General features: G+C 38.1%; 1 protein-coding gene across 1 annotated transcript in view; it reads right to left on the bottom strand.

The window, feature by feature from the left end:
• Positions 1-18,565, bottom strand: part of TTC29 (tetratricopeptide repeat domain 29) — a 137,290-nt gene extending 118,725 nt beyond the window's left edge. The window contains exons 1-3 of the mRNA XM_075090436.1: positions 18,413-18,565; positions 15,464-15,560; positions 11,743-11,826 (exon numbers count right to left, since the gene is read on the bottom strand). Of these exons, the coding sequence (XP_074946537.1) occupies positions 11,743-11,826; positions 15,464-15,555 (176 nt within the window). The 5' untranslated portion in view covers positions 15,556-15,560; positions 18,413-18,565. The remainder of the gene's footprint in view (positions 1-11,742; positions 11,827-15,463; positions 15,561-18,412) is intronic.
• Between the last annotated feature and the right edge of the window lie 1,291 nt (positions 18,566-19,856).

Here is a 19,856-nt window from a genome sequence, read left to right as displayed (position 1 = left end):
CTAGAAGTGAATTATATCATGGGGCTGAATGGTATTTGTGACACCTAAGAGAGCCTAATGCTGCAACGAGTTCTGAAATTGTCTCAGTTATCAAAGTGATTCCAGAGGAAAATGCCAGTGCCCTTTTTCCCAACAAACAGTGCTTTCGAACAGAGGAGCAGTGTAGGTGACAGCAGTAGACTTTTCGTGATATCTTGAAATAAACTACAAACCCTCTATCCTCAAAATCCTTTCCATACTGCTTTTCCTGATGTCATGCAGCACGTAAAATGAGAGGTGAAACAGAACATCTCAGGCTTTACGTAGCCAAAGATTATTTTATTTCTAATATCAATATAAAAAACTGTTACCTAATTAAATGTACACGATTTATGTTATAAAATCCAACTGTTAACAGTATGTTTCTACTACATTAATAAACTAGTTTACACTAAACCTTTTGAACCTTACTACCTAATAAATTATGATAGACTATTAAACAAGTAAGTTTGTTTTTCTGCATTGCAGCCGCACAGATTTCAGGTTTCCTTTGAACAATTATGTTACTTCAACAAGCAAAATGAAAAAAGACTGGCCTTTCATTCGGTTGGAGACGTTCAAGAGGTTTAATGGTCTCTGGGGGCATCTACTGGAAATCTGGAAAACTGCAGTCAGGACATGTTAATCACGCAGCTGTCAGTGCAGCGAGGCACGGCTGCAGAACAAAGGAAAGGCACCGTCACGGATTAAATGCGGGGCGCGCATGGCCGCGAGCCGCGCGCAGGGGAAGCGCACCGCTGCGCTCCCTGCGCTGCCGCCGCCCTGCCCGGCCTCACCCCGCGCGGCGCCGCGAGCGCTCCGCGCCCGAGCCACGCGAGCGGTGCCGGCAAGCAATGAAACTAGTCGAGTTAGGACGAGCAGGCAGCTTTGCAACGTTAGCCGTGCTTAATTTTCAAATGGAAAATATAAACCTGAAGTCCTCGTTCGCCTTTGAATGGTCATATGTGCGTGCTAGGGTAAAAAGTTTCAGGCTTATTTCTTAAAATAAATTACAATTTTATGAAATCTGGAGTATAAATAAATATTTATGGTTAAAACAGACCAGCTAATCTGTTTTTAATTTAAAGCAGATTTGTTTTATTTTTTTTAAACCCATGAAATTCAACAGATGAAAACCGTAATACTTAACACAAATGCAGACGATCCTGAGAACCCACTGTTCCCCTGACTGTACACTGATCTCTGTCATTACTGAGACCCCGTTGACGTTGCTAGATATTTGTTTACACAGGCTGGGTAAAACACTGAAATGAGGTCCACTGAGTGGATCTGGCTGGGTGTCCTGCATTTGTCCTACATCAGCACTTACTGTGATGCAGTATTTTATGCATGAGGTGGTGAAAAATTCTGTGCGCTTCTGTGTGTGTGTTGCGGGGGGAAGGTCGGGGGCAGAGGGCACGTGTCAGAAGAATTTTCAGCACCAAATAAATAACCACCAAAAATTAAATTTGCCATTTTAGCAGTACAATGTTATAGATGATGATTTCACGTAGTGTAATATCACACGGGTAGAAGCAGCTATTTATGCAATGTGGATCTGCGAGCTTGAAAAGGCACTGCTGCTGTTAACGCTGTGCTTTAAGCATACCTGGATATTGCTACAGGCATTTTACTTTTCTTAAACTCTACAGCTACTTATATAATTTTCTTATATGGCTTTCTTTTATTATTATTATCATTGCTATTCTAAAACAACCTAGAGTCATGCTGAGAAATTGCAGAAACCTAGTTTTAATCTGCCATTACCAGTGCAGAAATCATAAATACCACTATTCAGTGAGGCTAATGAAATTACACTGCTGTTGCAATCTCAAAGACCTTCCTATGCTATGGTATTGTACTTTTACAAGACTCCTAAGCAATGCTGGGAGATCAGGACAGTACCATTCTACATTCCCTTTAACTTAAAATCCTGCACAACAAGGCTATTTGTATTCTACCCTTTACACTGAAAGAGGAAAAGAAAAAAGAAATTAGGAGGCCAAGAGGCAGGTATTGGTGTTAGAAATAAGCAAAATAGTCAGTATAGCATAACAGAATTATTTATCGGGAGCTTAATTCTCCGTGCCTTCTGTCTGGTGCGGTCGATTACAGAAATGCAAAATAAGTGCAAAAGTCTACTATTTTCAGTTAACAGAATTTTTTTTTTAAATAATCAGGATTCATATCTTTAGATTTTGTAGAATTTAGTTAGTATTATAGGTTAATGGACCTGCTGATTACAAGCGTACTGTACCAATCCCATTTTGTAAATCACAAAATGGCATGGATTAAACAACAAGAGTATATAAAATATTAAAGTGTACTTCCAGTGTAAAATAATTACTCTACCAATTATTACAATGTTTAAAAACTGTATTCAAATAGGTTTCATCCACTTGGGATTTCCTTCTGCAATTGGCAAGTCAATGACTGATATAAATGCCTTAGATAAGGATCACTAAATTATGAAAAAATAATAAAGATATTTTTGCTGAAGTTTAGTTAAACAAATACATTTTATTTCCCCCCATATTTCCTGTCTATAAATCTACAAGAAAATTAGAATTAAATCAAGTGTGTGAATACTTAGCTACTTTGTGTTTAACCTATATGCAAATAAGCACAACATAAATAAGGAGACACCAGAATTTCCTCACTACAATTTGAAAAATATACGCATTAAGTTAAAACAAATATACTATACAAAACACTAAAAAACAAGCATGCTGTAAGACTTTGTAACTTCAGGCTTCTCTGCCTAAGAATTGGAAGAGGAATTATTATTTAGTTATAGCTGAAGAGCCAAAAAACATAACACTTTTGGAACACCGTTAGTGACTGACATCTAAAATATAGTTAAAGCTTCTGCAGGGCATTGTTGAAGACAAAAAGCGCATATGCAAATACATGGTAAATATGGAAGCTGAAGATTTGACTGTTGCATTCAGCAACGCTACGATCCAGGTTACAGTGATAAAAAACCATGTACTCACACTGTTGAAATCTACATTGTCATGTGTCTGGGCTGCAATCCACCGAAGTTAGGTACACAGCTAACTTGAAAATATATATCTGAGTTGTCTGAGTAGCTGAGTTCAGTGTGAGAATTACATATATAAGTACTTTTGTGAGTCAAGCCCTCGGTCAAGGTACTCAGCACATTTTCACCACATACTGCTACTGCTACACAGCTATTTAACTGAATCAGGGCACAGCCCTCTTTAATTCTAGTTTAAAGACTGCCCATTTAAATACTTGTCTTTTAATGAAATATTTACTGGGTGGTAATATGTTAAATTGTAGACTATAGTAATCTCATTAAAGAAAAGATATGAAAGTACAGTAAATGCCATTAAGTAGTAATAGACTGTTAGCTTACACATCAGAATTTTCGATTACTAAGCCGAGAACTGAATTATATTGGGGTGGCACGGTTGTTTTTTAGTTCCAGATTATAAAGCTGAAATAACTAATGTCCTAATACAAAAAGCAAAAAATCCACCAAACCCCGAAATATTATACATTCCCTACTCTAAATAGTAAGTTAAAAATCTTGCATGACAATTTGTACGTATCATGAGAAGGAAGAACACCTACTTGAAACTGACTTTTGTAACAATTTGGATTTTTTTACATCAGAAAAGGTTTATGGAGCTATGTATTCAGAACAATGAATAGAAGGATGGAAATAAAGTATATCAGAAAATAAAGATATAGGTACTTTATACCATGTATATAGATACAATAACTTTCAATATAAGCAATGCAGTATTTTCCATCCACTGCCTCACAGTTTCGACTGCTGTCAAACCACACTTTAACCTAAACCATGCAATCAAAGGTGGATGCATAACCTGTCAGTAAGATCCCGTGAAGAACACATATATTGAACTTGCTTCCTTTTGTTCAAAGCTATTCTGCCACTTTAATACTACATAAAATGAAAAATTAATCAATTATAAACATCAAAGGATGACACAGAAAAAGTATTTTTAAATGAATGTAAGTACTGTAATAATTAAGAATCCTCATTAACCCAGAAAATGGGAATATAAATTTAGCAATGAACTTTTGGAACATTCTGTCCCTAAACATAACTGCAAAGAAAGCACTAAAAATAAAGATAAAACTGCTACCCTTATAAAAATGTTCTTCATACAGGAGCACACATACCTGTGATTATTTCAAGCATAATCAGAAAAAATCCCATTATCTTCATTAATCTTTCTGCTTTTCTTTCTGAATTAATTATGTTCATTAACAAAAAGTGATTCCAACCATATTTTATGGACTACTATTTATCAAAATGAAGTATTTCTCAACTTTCCCCTTTTGTTTCAGAGCTGACCTAATGGACTGAGAGCCAGAAGCTTCTGAGTTTGGAACCCTTTCCATTTGACTTGCATGATATCGGAGAAGTCATTAAATTTCTCTGCAGGTTTCTTTCACAGTGAGCAAAATTATCTTTAGAAAAAAAGATAATCGTAATTATTTACTTTCTGTATCTTCTCAAGCTGATGCTACGAATTATCATAAAACCCTATACAAGACTATGCACTTATTATACTATTGCTAGGAACAATTCCCACAGTATTTTTGCTTTTGTTTATGATATGTCATTCAAGTCTCCAACAGAACTCACTCAGTAGTCTAAGGACAAATAGACCACACAGAGATGAAGAGGAAAAGAAGAGAGAGTATTTTGCACAATTCAGAAGGATTCACTGTGAGAATTATTAGGAAGTCATGATTGTACCAAGGCAAATTAGACGGACTTTATTTCAGACTCTTTGTGTGCTAGAGATGCTTCACCTTTATGGACTGTTTTAAAAAAATGTCAGCTGTGTATTGCTTGTACATTATCTTCAGTACTAAATATTGTTGAACTATTGAGAAATGAAAGCACTAGAAAACCGTAAGACCAAACTTAGTAAAAACAACAAGTTACATAAAAAAAGAAAAACTTCAGCTCACTGTGTTCTTCTTTATTAAAGTATGTCATGTATTTTATCTTTGCAAGAGTTTGATGAGTTTTTGCAAGTAAAATTCTGTTTCCTCTATACTTGCTAATAGTCATGAGAATCTGTAGTTTGCACCTTCCCATTAAAAATGTATTGTATTTTTTGAAATTATTCACCCCGCCTTTTATCCAGATCATGTCTTTGAAAGGAGGAAGTAGATAATAAATGGAATAATTCATGATTTCCCATTAAATATGAAACTTTCTTTTGCAGAGTTTAGAAAATGAAGTTCTACATAATGTACAGAAGTTGATTAGAACTTTTTTTAACCTTTTCAAGAAAAACCTTTCACATTACACAAACGCACAGAGAAGTTTCTTTAGGAAAGGCAAACCATCACTTCTCACACAGTTCTGTTCTTTAGAACACTGCCTAATTACATTAAATTATATGTTTATCAGGCCCAAAATTCACAGAGGTCATTCATTTGCCAAAAAGAATGTGTGCCTCTAAGTGCTAAAATCTCTTTTTGAAAGTTGTTTAATAAACATTGGTCATGGCAGGCAAGATTGTTAGGAATTATTTAGACAGAAAAAATACATATTTAAATAAAATTTTGAAAGAAATTTAAAATTTATCATCTAGCTCAATAAGTGACTTGTGCCATCTCCCTTTTCACAATCAGCAGGGAGTTTGGGATAGAGTGCCTTAATTTAAAATTTCTTTTACTATGAAAGGATGCATTTCTTCGGTTCTGATTTACCCTTTTCCGTAGTTTTTAGTATTTAAAAGTCAGTTATCCTCATAAAATGTAAATGAGTTGACAAAACAGTCCACCAGTTCTCAACCAGAGTAATGTGAACAAAAAGGGTCATTAGGTGCTCACAGTTCATATCCAAAGATTGACATCAGCAAAACCAGCAAAATCTTGCTAGGATCTGAACATGAAAGGGAAAGAACAGTCTACTTCTTTCTCCTTTTGCTACTACGTCCTTCTTTAGCTGCCTCAAATTCTCCTCTCTCCCTCTGCCTTCATAGTGTTACACACAGAAGAAATGGAAGCAGCTCAAAACATTGTGTCACTAGAACCAAGTACTGGGTAATCAAGGACTGAAATACAAGGGAAAAGTAGAATCTGCACCTACTCGTTGTCTGTCTGTGACTGAAATTGCCTTTTGCAATCCTTCTAGTAACAGCAGTTGCCCCTCCTCCTTGCCTTAACGCCACACGAACAAGATATTTTTTCCTAACCCTTACTCTTGGCAGTGCCCCTCCCCTGCCCCTTGAGAGCCTCACCCCATGACACAGAAATGGCCAAATCCACCTTACAATACAAAATTCCCAAGCCTAAATTATGCACGTTCAAACTGGGAAGCCCCAGTAAAGAAAGGCTTTCAGGTTATGAAAAAGAAAACATGGCAATATGACAAGCTATCCATGAAAAAAGGTCCCAATTTATTTATTGAGTTAAAGATTTCATCGGTCACCTCTGAAGTCACCTTAGTAGTTTATTTGGTAGAGGTGACAGCTATTAAAAAGTCTGGATTAATCAAAACCCCAGTCAGCTATTTGTGTTCAGCTTCCTTAAAGAACTGGTCCATCAATGCAATAGACTAGAATAAAGACAAATAGAAAAGCAAATAAATAAAAAACTGAGTACCAAAACTCTCATGATTTAACTAACTCAAACAGAGGACAAGATCAGAAGAAGCCCAGTCTAATAGTAGGGTTTATTAGTCTGTCATAGCTATGATGAAAACAAAGAACAAAACACCCTTCAAGCTAGGACTTCACCAGCCCACAAACCCCATTCTTCTCCCTCAGTGGACTCTGCAGATCACCCTGGCTTCTAATCAGGTGAGGAAGTTTCTTCCTCTTCAGTCTTGGAGGACAGAAGGGGATGAATATTCAGAGATCACCTGGTAGAATAAGTAAGGATGTAGGAAAGGTTTTATTTCCACAAACTTATCTTGAGCACTAACACTTAATACCTCATTAATTTTCCAACATCTTTTCTCCTTAACACTATCTAGCTGATATTGACACTGAAAAGAGCAGAAATTTGGGGGAGGGGGGGAGGGTAGTAAATAATTTGTCCCTTTTAATTGTATCACTGAAGAATGGAAAAATAATCTATCAGATGGCACTGACAGAAGATTTAAAATGGATGTTAGGGCACTTTTGTCCTGGACTTGCCAGCTTCTTGTAGAATTAGTGAATACAACTCTCTAAGACTTCTACCTGATCCATTTTACAGCTTTCAAAATTCAATAGTTCTCCAGTGTGGGACTCAGAGGTAAATGCACCTGTCTACATCTGAGCTGGCCACCCTAAGCAATCATGTAAGCAATGGAGAGAAATAGGTGTTTTGAAAGTATAATTCACCTTATTTTAAAGCAGTTGTCTGAATCCTAAAAGATGAGGCTCAACTAATCAAATTCCTTATTCTTAACCATTTCCATTGATTATATGGGGATAACCTAGTCCTCTGGATCAGTTAAGTTTAGGTAAAAACCGCTTTGCTCTTTTTGCTGAGATGGCTGGCAATTGCTCCGGAGGTCACAGCCCAGCTGAGAATGAAAGCCTTTGCCTTTTTGTGTTTCAGATAATCTTAAAGTGGACCAGCCTTCTGGTGAATTCTGAGTGGAACAACACACTGTATCTCAAAAACATCTGATTGTGTATAGGATAATCTTGGCCCATGCCTGAAAAAGGCATATCTTTACTGACACAAATTTATGAAGGCAAGCTCTCCAAAACACATTGGTCCACCACTCACAGGACAGAAAACAGAAATACAAATTTTCTGCATATCTAGGTCAGCCTGTGCTGTCTTTGTATAATAATTTAGATGTCATCTGACTACCAACGAGTCTTGAGTAAGGACACTAGAACTCCATCATCCAATTCACAGAAATATGTCTAGTAAAACGGCCAATGTAAGATTTTGCTGTTACTACTAAACAAAGTTGTTCCTCTCACTGAAATGATTTCAAAGCCTCTCTTTCTAGTCTTTAACTCTTTTTGATGATATGATTATCTTTGGACAATTTTTGTTTGTATGAAGAGGAGAGAACTGTTACTTGATCTTTCTGGCCCTGACAAAAAGATCAGGAAACAGGAATGACAGTATCAAATTCTGGTCCATTCTAGGCTCTAAACTCAGATTCAACCCTGGAATCAGTCTCCTGATGGAAAATGCCTTACTTCGCAGTTCATCATGAACTTTTTGACTCTTAGATCAGTCATAAGGACTATTTTTAATTTTTACTGCAACCCAATTTTGAGCCATTAATGATTTGGTGAGTCAAGACCAAGAACAGAAAGTATCAGGGAAAGCACACTGAACGCCAGTGGAGTCAGCCAACCTCCTCATAAGCTTACAAAACCCTAATTCTGTGGCAAGCAACCAGTCACATTCTGCATTAATGGGAACTTTTACTTTTTCTTCATTTCCAGCTTCTTACACCACATTCCCTTATTTCAAGTTAAAGTTTTAGAGATGGAAACAAAACAAAATCAATGAAGAAAAAGCAATATCCTATTTTAATATAATTAAAGTACCATCTTTCTTAAGCACTGTTTTTTCTTCCTCTCCTGGGACAAAAAATTATTACAAAGAAAAAACAAATGAAAAACATCTCCACATTTTTCCACAGAAAAATGAGATTAGAACATAAGCACGCTTAACTGAATTCTTTTCAGTTGTGGAGGTTTGGAACAGAGTACAATACTGTATAACAGAAGGATTACTGCAACCTTCTTCTTCAACTATGAAGAAACTAGCTTATCTTAATTTTAAATAATATTGTGAAGGATATAATTTTAGGGAACAGCTTTAAAGAATGCTGCTTGTTTCCATAAATATGATACTACCCATACATTTTTTATTTAGAGGTAATAAATTTGTTATCTGCTTAACATGGACCAAAAAAAAAAAAGGGATGTTTAATATTTAGAAGGCATGTGGCTACAAGAAATTGTCTTGACAAAATAATGACTGACCTATTAAGTAAACCTCCATATTAAACAAAAGTACAGATATTTAGGTGGCAGAAGAAAGATATCCTGTCCTTTTATAAAGAAATGCAATAATCTACTTCTGGAATGGAAACAATATTTATAAAAAAATACACAGCATATTATAAGCCATTTCTCACAGGTTTTTAAATAAAAACATCTGTTGTCTGCTTAGACATACAGAGAATAACATTGATTTCAGTAAGATCATTTAAAGATATGGCATTGCCTTACTTCATAAATTGGTTTAAAATTACAGTTGAAGCATTTAGTTTTTTGTAACTAGATCAGCCCAGTAGTAATATAACTGTGCAGCTGCTAGTTTGTTACCATTCGTTTGTTCTCAATGATTGTATCAGGTTTATGGAACAGCAGTAGCAAATTACATACTACAGAAATTTTGTAACTGCTGAGCTATTATCAAAAGCTAAAATTCTGAGAATAATTAAATACACAGAACATGAACGCAATCTTTTAAAAGATGTACTGAGGAAATCTCCATAGAAATAAACCAGAACACATGATATTTCAGTTTAATCTTCTAAGAGGCTTTGATAACTTTGAAAAACAGCATATTACAAAACAGTAAGAGAACACCCCACTTTGTGTAAGTATTGCAGAACAGATGATAAAACCCGCATTTCATTGTGGATTTCCTTGATGGTTTCCTTTCCCACAACCTCCAGACTCAGTGTTTGGATATAAAAAGAAAAAAACATACTTTTTGGGGGGGTTGGTGTTTTGTGTTTTTTTTTTTTGTTTGTGTGGGTTTTTTGTTTGTTTGGCTGTTTTTTTGTGTTTTGTTGTTTTGGGTTTTTTTTAATAGCAGTAAAAGGCTGACCTGACCAAATCAGAGCTGTAAAATGCTCTCTGAAGCCCAAAGGCCTTCCTAAAATAGCAGTGACTTCTTGTGTAATCACAGAGAGAACAATTCTGTCCCTAGCATGATGAGCGTACTGTGGAAATCCATTGGGGCTAAAGACTGAAACAGCTCACTGGGAAGGCAAGTCAGTCTGCAACAACTGTTGTAGCAGAATGACTACAGCAGCACTGCATAGCTGATACAGAACCAGGGTGACAACAAGTGAATGTACTTACTTCTGGGCTTGCTCCCTGAGGTCTGATACTTCTTGCCCCTCCACAGAGCAACTACACTGCCCTTAATTCAGGGGACTGGACCTGATCCTTTGCTCAGGAAGGATCTGTTCCTTACATTGGTCCAGCTCCTGCAGAACGTGACTGAGTCACAGACCTATCTTAGTTTCCTTCTCTTTTAGCAGGGAATATTTAAACAAGCTATGACATGCAGCATGATTAGTATGTCAGCACAATCAAAGGTGACTGTCCCACATCAACCACGTGTACTCACAGAGCAGTAACACTGCACTTCCCATGGCCTCACCTAACTCACTTTCCTGCCACTGTCAGACTGCTCTCCCCACAGACTGTGACCGTGATAAGAGAGTCTCTCCTACAGAAACAAGGAACAAACTGAACTTTGCAAACCCCGGCATGACATATTGAGAAGGTCCTGCCCAATCCCATCATTGAACTAATCTTTAGGCGATCATCTTTGAACTTAGTCTTAATTCCAATAAAAGAAGTGGGGTATGAGTTTGCTTTAAACAGATTGCTCTCCTAGATCATCAGACCAGGTACATTAAAATCTTTGTACCAACAGTCAGAACACTTACTAGCTTTATCATGTTTCCGTTGTAAAAATAAAGGTGAATTGGTCACGAAACACAGGAAAGGAAAGTGTGTCTGCTGGCTGGTATGGTTTGGTAGTAGCATAGGGTATGGTTTTAGGACACTGCTCAAGTTATTACCCCTCAACTCAAATTTGGTAATTTTATAGATTTTAATTTTAAAGTTTTTAGGGAAGGTTCGCAGGTACATTCTTAGGTTAGGAAGAAGAAAAGAAGCATGTTTTGCAAGAAACCAGCTGGTCGAATTCCTGTCTGACTGATAGCATGTTTTTATGCTGCAAGGGTGATCTTCCAATATTAATTGTTAAGGTGCCTAGAGCCCTTGTATATGCATCTTTTTATTATTTAAATATTGAAATAAATAAATCATCTCACTTAAGCAACCAGCAATTCAGATTTGTTAAAATTCTGTCATTAATTTTGATGGTGCTGAACCCGAGATCTGTTAAAAGACTCCAGAAGAATAAGTCAGTCGTAGTCTCTTGTAACTTCTAAATGTAAATACCTCAGCTGTAAGAAATCAAAAGTTATCTAGATTTCTTTCATTCATTGGGTTTTTAAATAACTAATGGTGTATTAAATGCTTCACTGCAGAAGTCAGCACTTGGGCTTGGCTAAATAATAATTCAGAATTACAGGAATGTGTATGTTGGTACACGAAGCTTCCACCCCAGAGGAGATATTTCACAGAGGCTCAGAAAAAAACCATGAAAAAAAAGTCAAAAAGAAAGCAAAATAAGCAGCACAATTTCAAATACAATTACTGACACAATCTTAACAATAATGTTACAAGTGTGATACAATACTTTGGTAAATATACAAATTAGTAAAACCAAGGAGTTAAATGCTTTGATATATTTACGATCAGGAGAAATGAACCATCATTATTTAATATCAACTTCAATTTTTAAATGCTGAGTTCCACTAAAAAGGGTAGGGCCTAGGGAACTTTAAATTTAAATGATTATGATGACTAGAAACAAAGGAAACAAACTTATGGATGTTAAAATGCCTCAAAAAAGCCAACTTACGCAGCAGCTTCTTGTTTTGACAACCCTTTGATATTCTTCGCCAAATAATCATCTATGCCATCTTTGTCTTTGATCAAATGAATCCTAAATTTAAATGAAAAAAAATTAAAAGAAACACTGTGAGGTGCTAACATAGACTTCTGCAGCATGTATAATATATTAGCATTGCCAAGTAGAGCTAAATACTGCAGTATTGACAAAGTAATATATCAGACATTCTATAAACACATACAAATATCTTTTTAAATTTTTGGTCTGTAGCTATTTCAAATCTTTATTTCTGCAAGAAAACAGAGCTGGTATTAGCTTTCAAGGACCTGGTTATTTGATATTTCTGTCTAAACAAGAAGAAATTGTGTATTAGCTAAATCAATAATAATTGATTAAGCTATCCATATTTAAACGTGGTCCAATACATTTTATATTTAACTTTTTCAAAATTAGAAAAACAAATCAACAGCAACAAAAAACCTCAAACGCAACTCAAAATGTTTTTCTTAGTGCAATGGAGACTCTTAGTACTGCTCTCAGCTTTCCACAGTTTGAGAAGCATATTGCAAAAGGTGGTCCACTAATGAGGTAATCCAAAGGGCAGTAAAATAAACAGCAAATTTCAGGATGCATGGACCTAATTTTAAAATTTGAACTATACATCATTCCACCTTTCACTTGAGCCATCATCTCTTTGCATCTCTATTCTGATACACAAGAGACGCCTTGAATTTTAAAGGATAATATGCACTCACTGACCATAAAGAGTACTTAAATAGGCTCTGATATCCTGACTGTAGATGATATTTTCTTTATAAAAGTAATGCGAATTTATTTTTACTCTTCTTTAAAGGAGCATAAAAATTGTCTGGTTAATCACTCAAAGATAAAAGAAATTCAACATTAGTGTTCCATATAAATCTATTACTTTCCTCTTTCTCTGTCTGTATTACACTGCTGTCTCATTACAGGCATGAGAGTAAATTCTTTTCATAATGTTAGCTAATATAAGCGTCATGCTCCTTATTGCTCTGAGAATACCAAAGACACTTCATGAAGTTAATTTAAATGAAAACAAAATATCTAAGTAATGTAGAGATATTTTGACATGTCTGTATTTAAAACAATGTAATAGTGAAAACTTCCGGCACAAATAGGGCATTTAAATTTGTTCCAGAATTTACTACTACTGAGCTGCACCAACAGAGGCTTATGCTTTCAAGCTGCACATAACACAATCCATATGAGTTGCTGCTGACCATGCAAAATGCACACCTTATGGATATTGCCATAAAAATTCAGTTTAACCAATACCAACACTTAATCAATATCAAATTTTTCACACCAAAGTAGTCACAATTTAGGACTATACACAATGTCATTAAGATAATGAAGACAAGGTAATTATTGTATATTTTAAACTGATGTAACTGATTTAACTGATGTTTATCGAAGGTAATAGAAAAACTGAAAAATAGTAATGAAATACGAAGTATCCAATACACAACACTAAAAACCCTGTCTGACCTTTGGACTTTAGGACTGCAAAAGTGAGTTTTCTGCACAACCGTGGCACACAGAGAAGACACCAGATATGGGGGAGCAGGGTGGGCAGTGGTGCAAACCCCCAAACTGAAACTACAACAAGGTAATTCCTAAGCATTGCTATCAGTGTGTTGCAATTTAATCTACACTGCAGTTAAAAATAATCTCAAACTGGAAGAAAGGAAAGCCTGATGCCTTTTCATTATCTTCTCAAAGGTATTTTAATAAAAACCAATCAAGGGAAAAGTCCGTAGAATCATATACAACTTAAAATGACACCTGCCTTAGAGTCAAGGTATAAATTTCCGAGTTCTGATTGGTAACACTCTCTAACTCAAAGACAACTAGAGCCAAGGGAAAAAAAACAAAAGCAAGAACTTGCAAACTAATTACTGTTTATGTAAGTTTTGTGATATCCTGTATTGGACTGATGCAACTACAAACACGGTCATCCATCATAAAGAATTTAAGTTACGAAAAATAATAAATACTTATCCCATCCTGGGTGTTATTATCAATGATGTTAATGTAGCAATAACACAGAAGAGACAGGGAGATGATACATAGGAAAAAATACACTGTAGAAAATTCCATGAGATTTAAAAACAGTAAAAGTAATTAATGTGAAGAATTAAGACTGCGACTTGGAATGGGCATTGTTTCTTAACAGAGGAATGAGGTGAGATGGCACTGGCTAAGAGGTAATGTTTCTTTTCTTCCAGAAACTGTCACTTGCTTTTTCCAAACTGTTTTAACCTTATTTCTCCAGTCTTTCCAGATGACTCACTATATTTCATAAATAGTTCTATAAAAAAGTCTACTTCACCTGTAAATTGGCTCCTAGTTAACTTTAAATCACTCACTTATTAAAGACAAATATATTTTAATCCAGTGGCCACTTATCCCAGAGTTAACATTTTATGTGTTCCTTAACTATTTCTGCTACCAGTCTACACAGCAAAAAAATAGCTACTGATTTTTTTTCTAGAAATAAACTTCATGATAAATAGACCTGGCTTTTTAATCAAAGAACAGAACAAAGTCACATAAAGAACCAAACTGATTCTCACATATCTTTCTATCCTCACTGCCTATTTTGTTAAATCAGACTCCAGTTTTCTCAAAATTTCCTATCAAACAAAATGGCAGAGCTTGTCTTGCTCTGATCACTAAGCATCCATAGCATGGTCTAGACTATTGCAGAATCACAGATTTCTTTTCTGCAGATAGGCACAACTTCAATAAGACTGCTGCAGAATGATCTTTTTGACCATGAAACTCCCCAAGGGAAGAAACAAGCCTCCTACCTCTGGGGTGAGTTCTCCAGCAGTGTAGTTACTGGAAAAAGCGATGGCTGCAGAACACAGCTCCAGCCATAAGAGACTTTAAAAAAAAATTGTAAGGCATCACTGCATGTCCTTATTCTATCAACGTGTGAGAGGACACCTGTCAGTATGAGCCCCTCAGAAACACTGGGCCCAACGATACCATGTTTCTAGATTGTTACTGCTTTTAGACATAAAGATGCAGCTGCTGAACTCCGAGATGCCCCAGACCCTTCAGCCAAAGGCTAAGGGGAACGCTAGGATTTTGGGGGGGCGGTGGGGGGCAGAATGGGGCAGAGCAGTAACTGAGAGACCAGTACTCGCTGAGGGAGACAAAAATGTACGGATACAAGTAACTAAGCGGAGAAATGAGTGCAACAGAACAGAAAGCCATGTAGGCATGTGTAAGAAGAAGGCGGCTTGAAAGTGTTATAGTACTGTTGTTAATTCCCTCATTTATTAACAACAGGATAATGTTTTTTCCAGTCAGTTTTATTCATCATATTTTGAGAGACACAAAACTGTTTTGTGTCTGAATGAAAAAAAGAAAATCTTGTTTTTTCATCCAAATAAGTACATTTTCAGTGACCTACATTCATATCAATGCTAAATGGAATTGACTTCCTACAGCTTTTGAAGGGATTTTGAAAAATTAGGATGAAATATCTACCTCAAACAGAACATTTCCTATTTCATTTTTTCCCTTTTAATTATGAAACTTTCCTAAGAGAGAAATTATTTGCTTCTGATTTTTGCAGTTTTAAATATTGCAAAAAAGCAAACACATTTTGCCACCTCGGCATAGCCGATTGAACCTATTCACAGTAAAAATGATACTTTGAAAGAAAAGAGCTACATACCTTGCAAAGTCTAATGAGGGACAAACAGTTTGCTCTATGAACCTGGGATGCTCCCGTGGGCTTTGTAGGATTGCTTGAGGAAACACATTCATTTTAACTATAACAAACAAACAAAACCAACTTGAAACAATGTCTTCACAGTAATGCAGTTTCTTATCCTTCCTGCGCTGCTTCGCGGTCAACTCTCTCTTATTTCCAGTGTGTTACTTGTAAAGCCAGGCTCCAGTTCCACACAAATCTTTTCAGGCCTCAGCATTACTTCTGTAGGACATAATGCATAGGAATGGTCATGATGTAACAATGGTTTTGTCTCTTTCATTGGAGTGCTTTTGATTTGCACAGCGACAACTGATTCAGGAACCTTACTTGCATTTGATGCTCTGTGCTTCCTCAAGCTATCTAGGTCCAAGAATTAATAATATTTTAAGGTAATACGTAAGGTGGAAAAATGATTGAAAATGCAGTGTGCAATGCAACAACAAGCACTGTATTAACATTCAAAATAATACCTAATCCTTTGAATAAAAAAATGTAAGTAATGCTATGCTTACAACACAGGGTTTTACTTAAAACAAAAGCTGAAAGCCCCACAGTTATGTAGGATCATCTAGCTCGTCATTTGAAGTACATAAATGCTAATAGGACTTTTTTGTCATATAGAGCTACTGTGTTTTTTCCCCAAGTATTCAGTCTACTCTTCCTACCATTAAAGTTTCAGCTGCCAGTTCCTTCATTTTGCATGTCTGTGATCTGAGGACGTTAGCAGCAGGAGCACCCTTACTTTTAAATTTGGTTTAATGTAGGTATTGCATGCCCTGCTGGTAGGCCTCAAGGCACAAACTTTTAATAGGGATGGGAAAAGAGAATATAGTGGGGAGGTGAAGGAAAGAGTTTAACTATTTGCTACATTCAGTGAAAAGAAATTTATTTTATGGGAAATAAATGTTAGATATGAATCAACTTGATACTGAATGATCAGCATCAGACTAGCAAATATTTTATATATTAGCCGTTCTGGGATCAAATGCTTTTTCATTGATGCAATACTTTGCTACAGTTATAGTGAAGTAATTTTTAAAACTGTGTTACTTAGAATAACAAAGACAACAGAATACAATATTTCCCCTAAGTTGTTCTTTTTGGGCTTAGTACTAATGGTAACATTCATTACAGAAAGAAAAAAGTATTATTTATAAATAATCTACAATTGAAGGCAGCAATATTTTACACAAGTGTGTCATGGAAAAAAAAAATCAATAGAATAAAAACATATGGGTAATTCATCACTATAAAAGATTATACTTCTTACAGAGAATGACAGGTTTGTATCCAGGAGCAATATAGAAAGGAAAATCTCTTTTTAGGAAGATGCTATACAGTGAGAAACGGTAATTAAACTTTGGAACAACAATATCGAAGCCCAGAGAAGATGCAAAGCTTTCTACAGGCCTCTTAGTTTTGAGGTATTAGGTGAGAAAATGCAAAAAGACCATGTCTTAATGGCAGCTGTTGAATTTGGCAAGGCAGGACAGCTGACCATCTGCAGCTTTGGGGCAGAAAAGGCAGGGGTAAGCAGCTGAAAGGAGACCCTGAAAGCCCTGGTGGAGCCACTGCAACCATGAAAAGCCATCGATGGGTAAGTGTAGTTACATACATATATATAGGTGTACATACTGTGCAATGCCACAGGCCTCAGGCTCCAGGCTGCACCCGCACGGGTCCTGGCCAGAGCATACCACATCTCACGGGCCCACACGCTCCAGGTTCCCACCCCACAGAAATCAAGTATATGATATGGCTGGCACGCACACAGGCCTCACACTAACACGAGGCACATATGCAGACATTTTTCTGAGTCCATTACTGCCTCACAAGGATTAAAACTATCGCCCTGGCTTCTATTTCAAACACAAAGCTTGGGAATGAAAAAAACCCTGCTTCATAATAATGCCAATTTACTTTTTATTTTAGAGGCGGGAGGTTGCTTTCACTGTGAAATGGATGGTGTTTTTCCCTCATTTCTGAGGTAACTAATCTTTACAGGTAAATTACAACCACGGAGACACATGACAGAAGGTATCAGCAACACATCGTTCTGAAACACGGGCTACTACATTCACATAAATTTTGTTGCCAATCATTTAAAAACTGCTAACTCCTTCACATCTTATTCCTTTAAGTCCCAAGCCATGCCTCATTTACTTAATCAAACACCCACAGAATCCAGCAAAAGACCAGGCAGTACAGTTTGCTTCTAAAGAAGTGCTACATTTAATCACATGATCAAGGGAATCTCCCCACAGGCTGGAATTGTTCCAAGGTGCACTGAAGCTAAAGGTAAGACGCCAACAGATTGTAATGGCCTATCCCAGCACGTTTTAGGAAACCTGTTCTCTGCTACCCGGCTCTTCCCCTGCATTTTCTGAGGCATGCATAAGTCTAACTGGAGGCTGAGGATTTCCCAGAGAGGGAAGCAGCCTGGGAAGTAGGCACGGCTATATCCAGCTGCCCTTACGGACCTATTTGCTGCTATCTGGCACCTCATAAAATATAAGGATGTCAGAGTGTGACAGAACAGGCTTACAGCCGCGCTGCTTTATTACACTGGAAGTGCTGTTACGATTGATTAAAAAAAAAAATTTAAAATTTATGGCCAGCATGATAGATGTAATTCGTTCCAAGTAACCTGGATGAGGTCACAGCCCCAAACCAAGCGGTTTTGCAGTGCTTGACCCATATTCTGAACCTGTGGCTCTCCAGCCCCGGCTGCGGGATGACAGCCACCCTTTGCTGCTTCCCAGCCTTCACCGACCACCAGCCAGGTACGCTTTTCTTTCCCCGTCACCTGTTAACCACCCCCATACGCTACATACCCTCCGACCTCGGCTCTGGTACTGTCCCAGCCTCGTAACAAAAAATACATGTATGAAAAATAAAATATTAGTTGACCTTCGCAGAGAAACGGACCACAGGGATAGTGGCGCGGCTGCGGGAGGAGGTCCTCAGCGGCGTACCCACCGCCCCTGGGCTCCGTTACCGCCCCGCCGCCGCCCGGGGGCCGCCGCCTGCAGCCGGGCCGCTCCGCGGGACGCCCGCGGCCTCGCCATGGCGACGGGGGGCGGCGCTGAGGGCCAGCCTCCCGCCAGCCGCCTTCCCCGGCCCGGTCGCCCTCAGACCCGCCGCCCCCTCGAGGCCGCCGCGCGGTGAGGCACCTCAGCCCGTGGACTCTGCGCGGCGGCCTGTCGCCGAGGCGTGAGGAACAAGTCCGGCGATTCCCTTCTGGCAGAGGCCTGCAGGCCGGGAGAGCCGCAGAGCCCGATTTAGGCCATGAAAAATGTGGAAGCTGTGAGAAATCAGCACAGCTTGAGGTGTTCAGCATCAAGGGGTGCTCCAGCCAACAGAGGCCACATCTGGCGTGCTGCATCCAGTTCTGGGCTCCCCAGTTCAGGAAAGAGAGGGAACTCCTTGAGCAAGTCCAGCAGAGAGCTATGAAGATGATCAGGGGACTGGAGCATCTCCCTTGTGAGGAGAGGCTGAGAGACCTGGGTTTGTCAGCCTGGACAAGAGAAGACTGAGGGTGGATCCTCATCAATACCTATAAATACCTGAAGGGAGGGTGTCAAGAGGATGGGGCCAGACTCTCTTCAGTGGTGCCCAACGCCAGGCCAAGGGTCAATGGGCACAAGTTGAAACACAGGAAGTTCCAGCTAAGAATGAGAAAAGAACTTTTTTCCTGTGAGGGTGCCAGAGCAGTGGCACAGGCTGCCCAGGGAGGTTGTGGAGTCCCTTCCCTGGAGACATTCACACCCTGCCTGAATGCGTTCCTGTGCCCCCTGCTCTGCGTGTCCCTGGTCAAGCGGGGGGGGGTTGGATAAGATGATCTCCAGAGGTCCCTTCCAAGCCCTGCCATTCTGTGATTCTGTGAGGTCATTTGTCTGCTTTCTTGGAGCTCAGATGAGCTCCAAATGAGCTTATGTCCAATGGGAGCATCTCCTAAAGCTAAGTAAGTTTCTGAAGTTGGCAAGCAGACAATCAATGACAATATCGTATTGATACTTAAAGGAAGGTTTGTGGGCAGTCTCTTAGATGATAGACAAACACTTGCAGTGAGCAGGCTTTTTTCTTTCAGGACCTCTGATCTCCTCCGACGTCCTTCAGGACTTTTGAGCAGTGGAAAAGAGCAAGTAGAAGAAACTAGATTTAATCTCTAAGTAAGTGACATAACATGAAGTGGTTAGTGGAAAATTTTGTCCCTTTCTGTTGATGAGAGCCTGCTGCTTAATTTACTGTAACAAAAGAACTGTTCTTCTAAGGGACCGATCGGCTAGGGAGTCTGGAAGCTTATAAGAAATGGAAACAGTAAGAAGGAACCAATGAGCTTTTGGTAAGTGCA

This window comes from Phalacrocorax aristotelis, chromosome 4 (assembly GCF_949628215.1).
Source record: "Phalacrocorax aristotelis chromosome 4, bGulAri2.1, whole genome shotgun sequence".
In the NCBI taxonomy this organism is placed as follows: Eukaryota; Metazoa; Chordata; class Aves; order Suliformes; family Phalacrocoracidae; genus Phalacrocorax; species Phalacrocorax aristotelis.
Note: the sequence above shows the minus strand (reverse complement) of the source record. Positions and strands in the feature narration are given on the sequence as shown.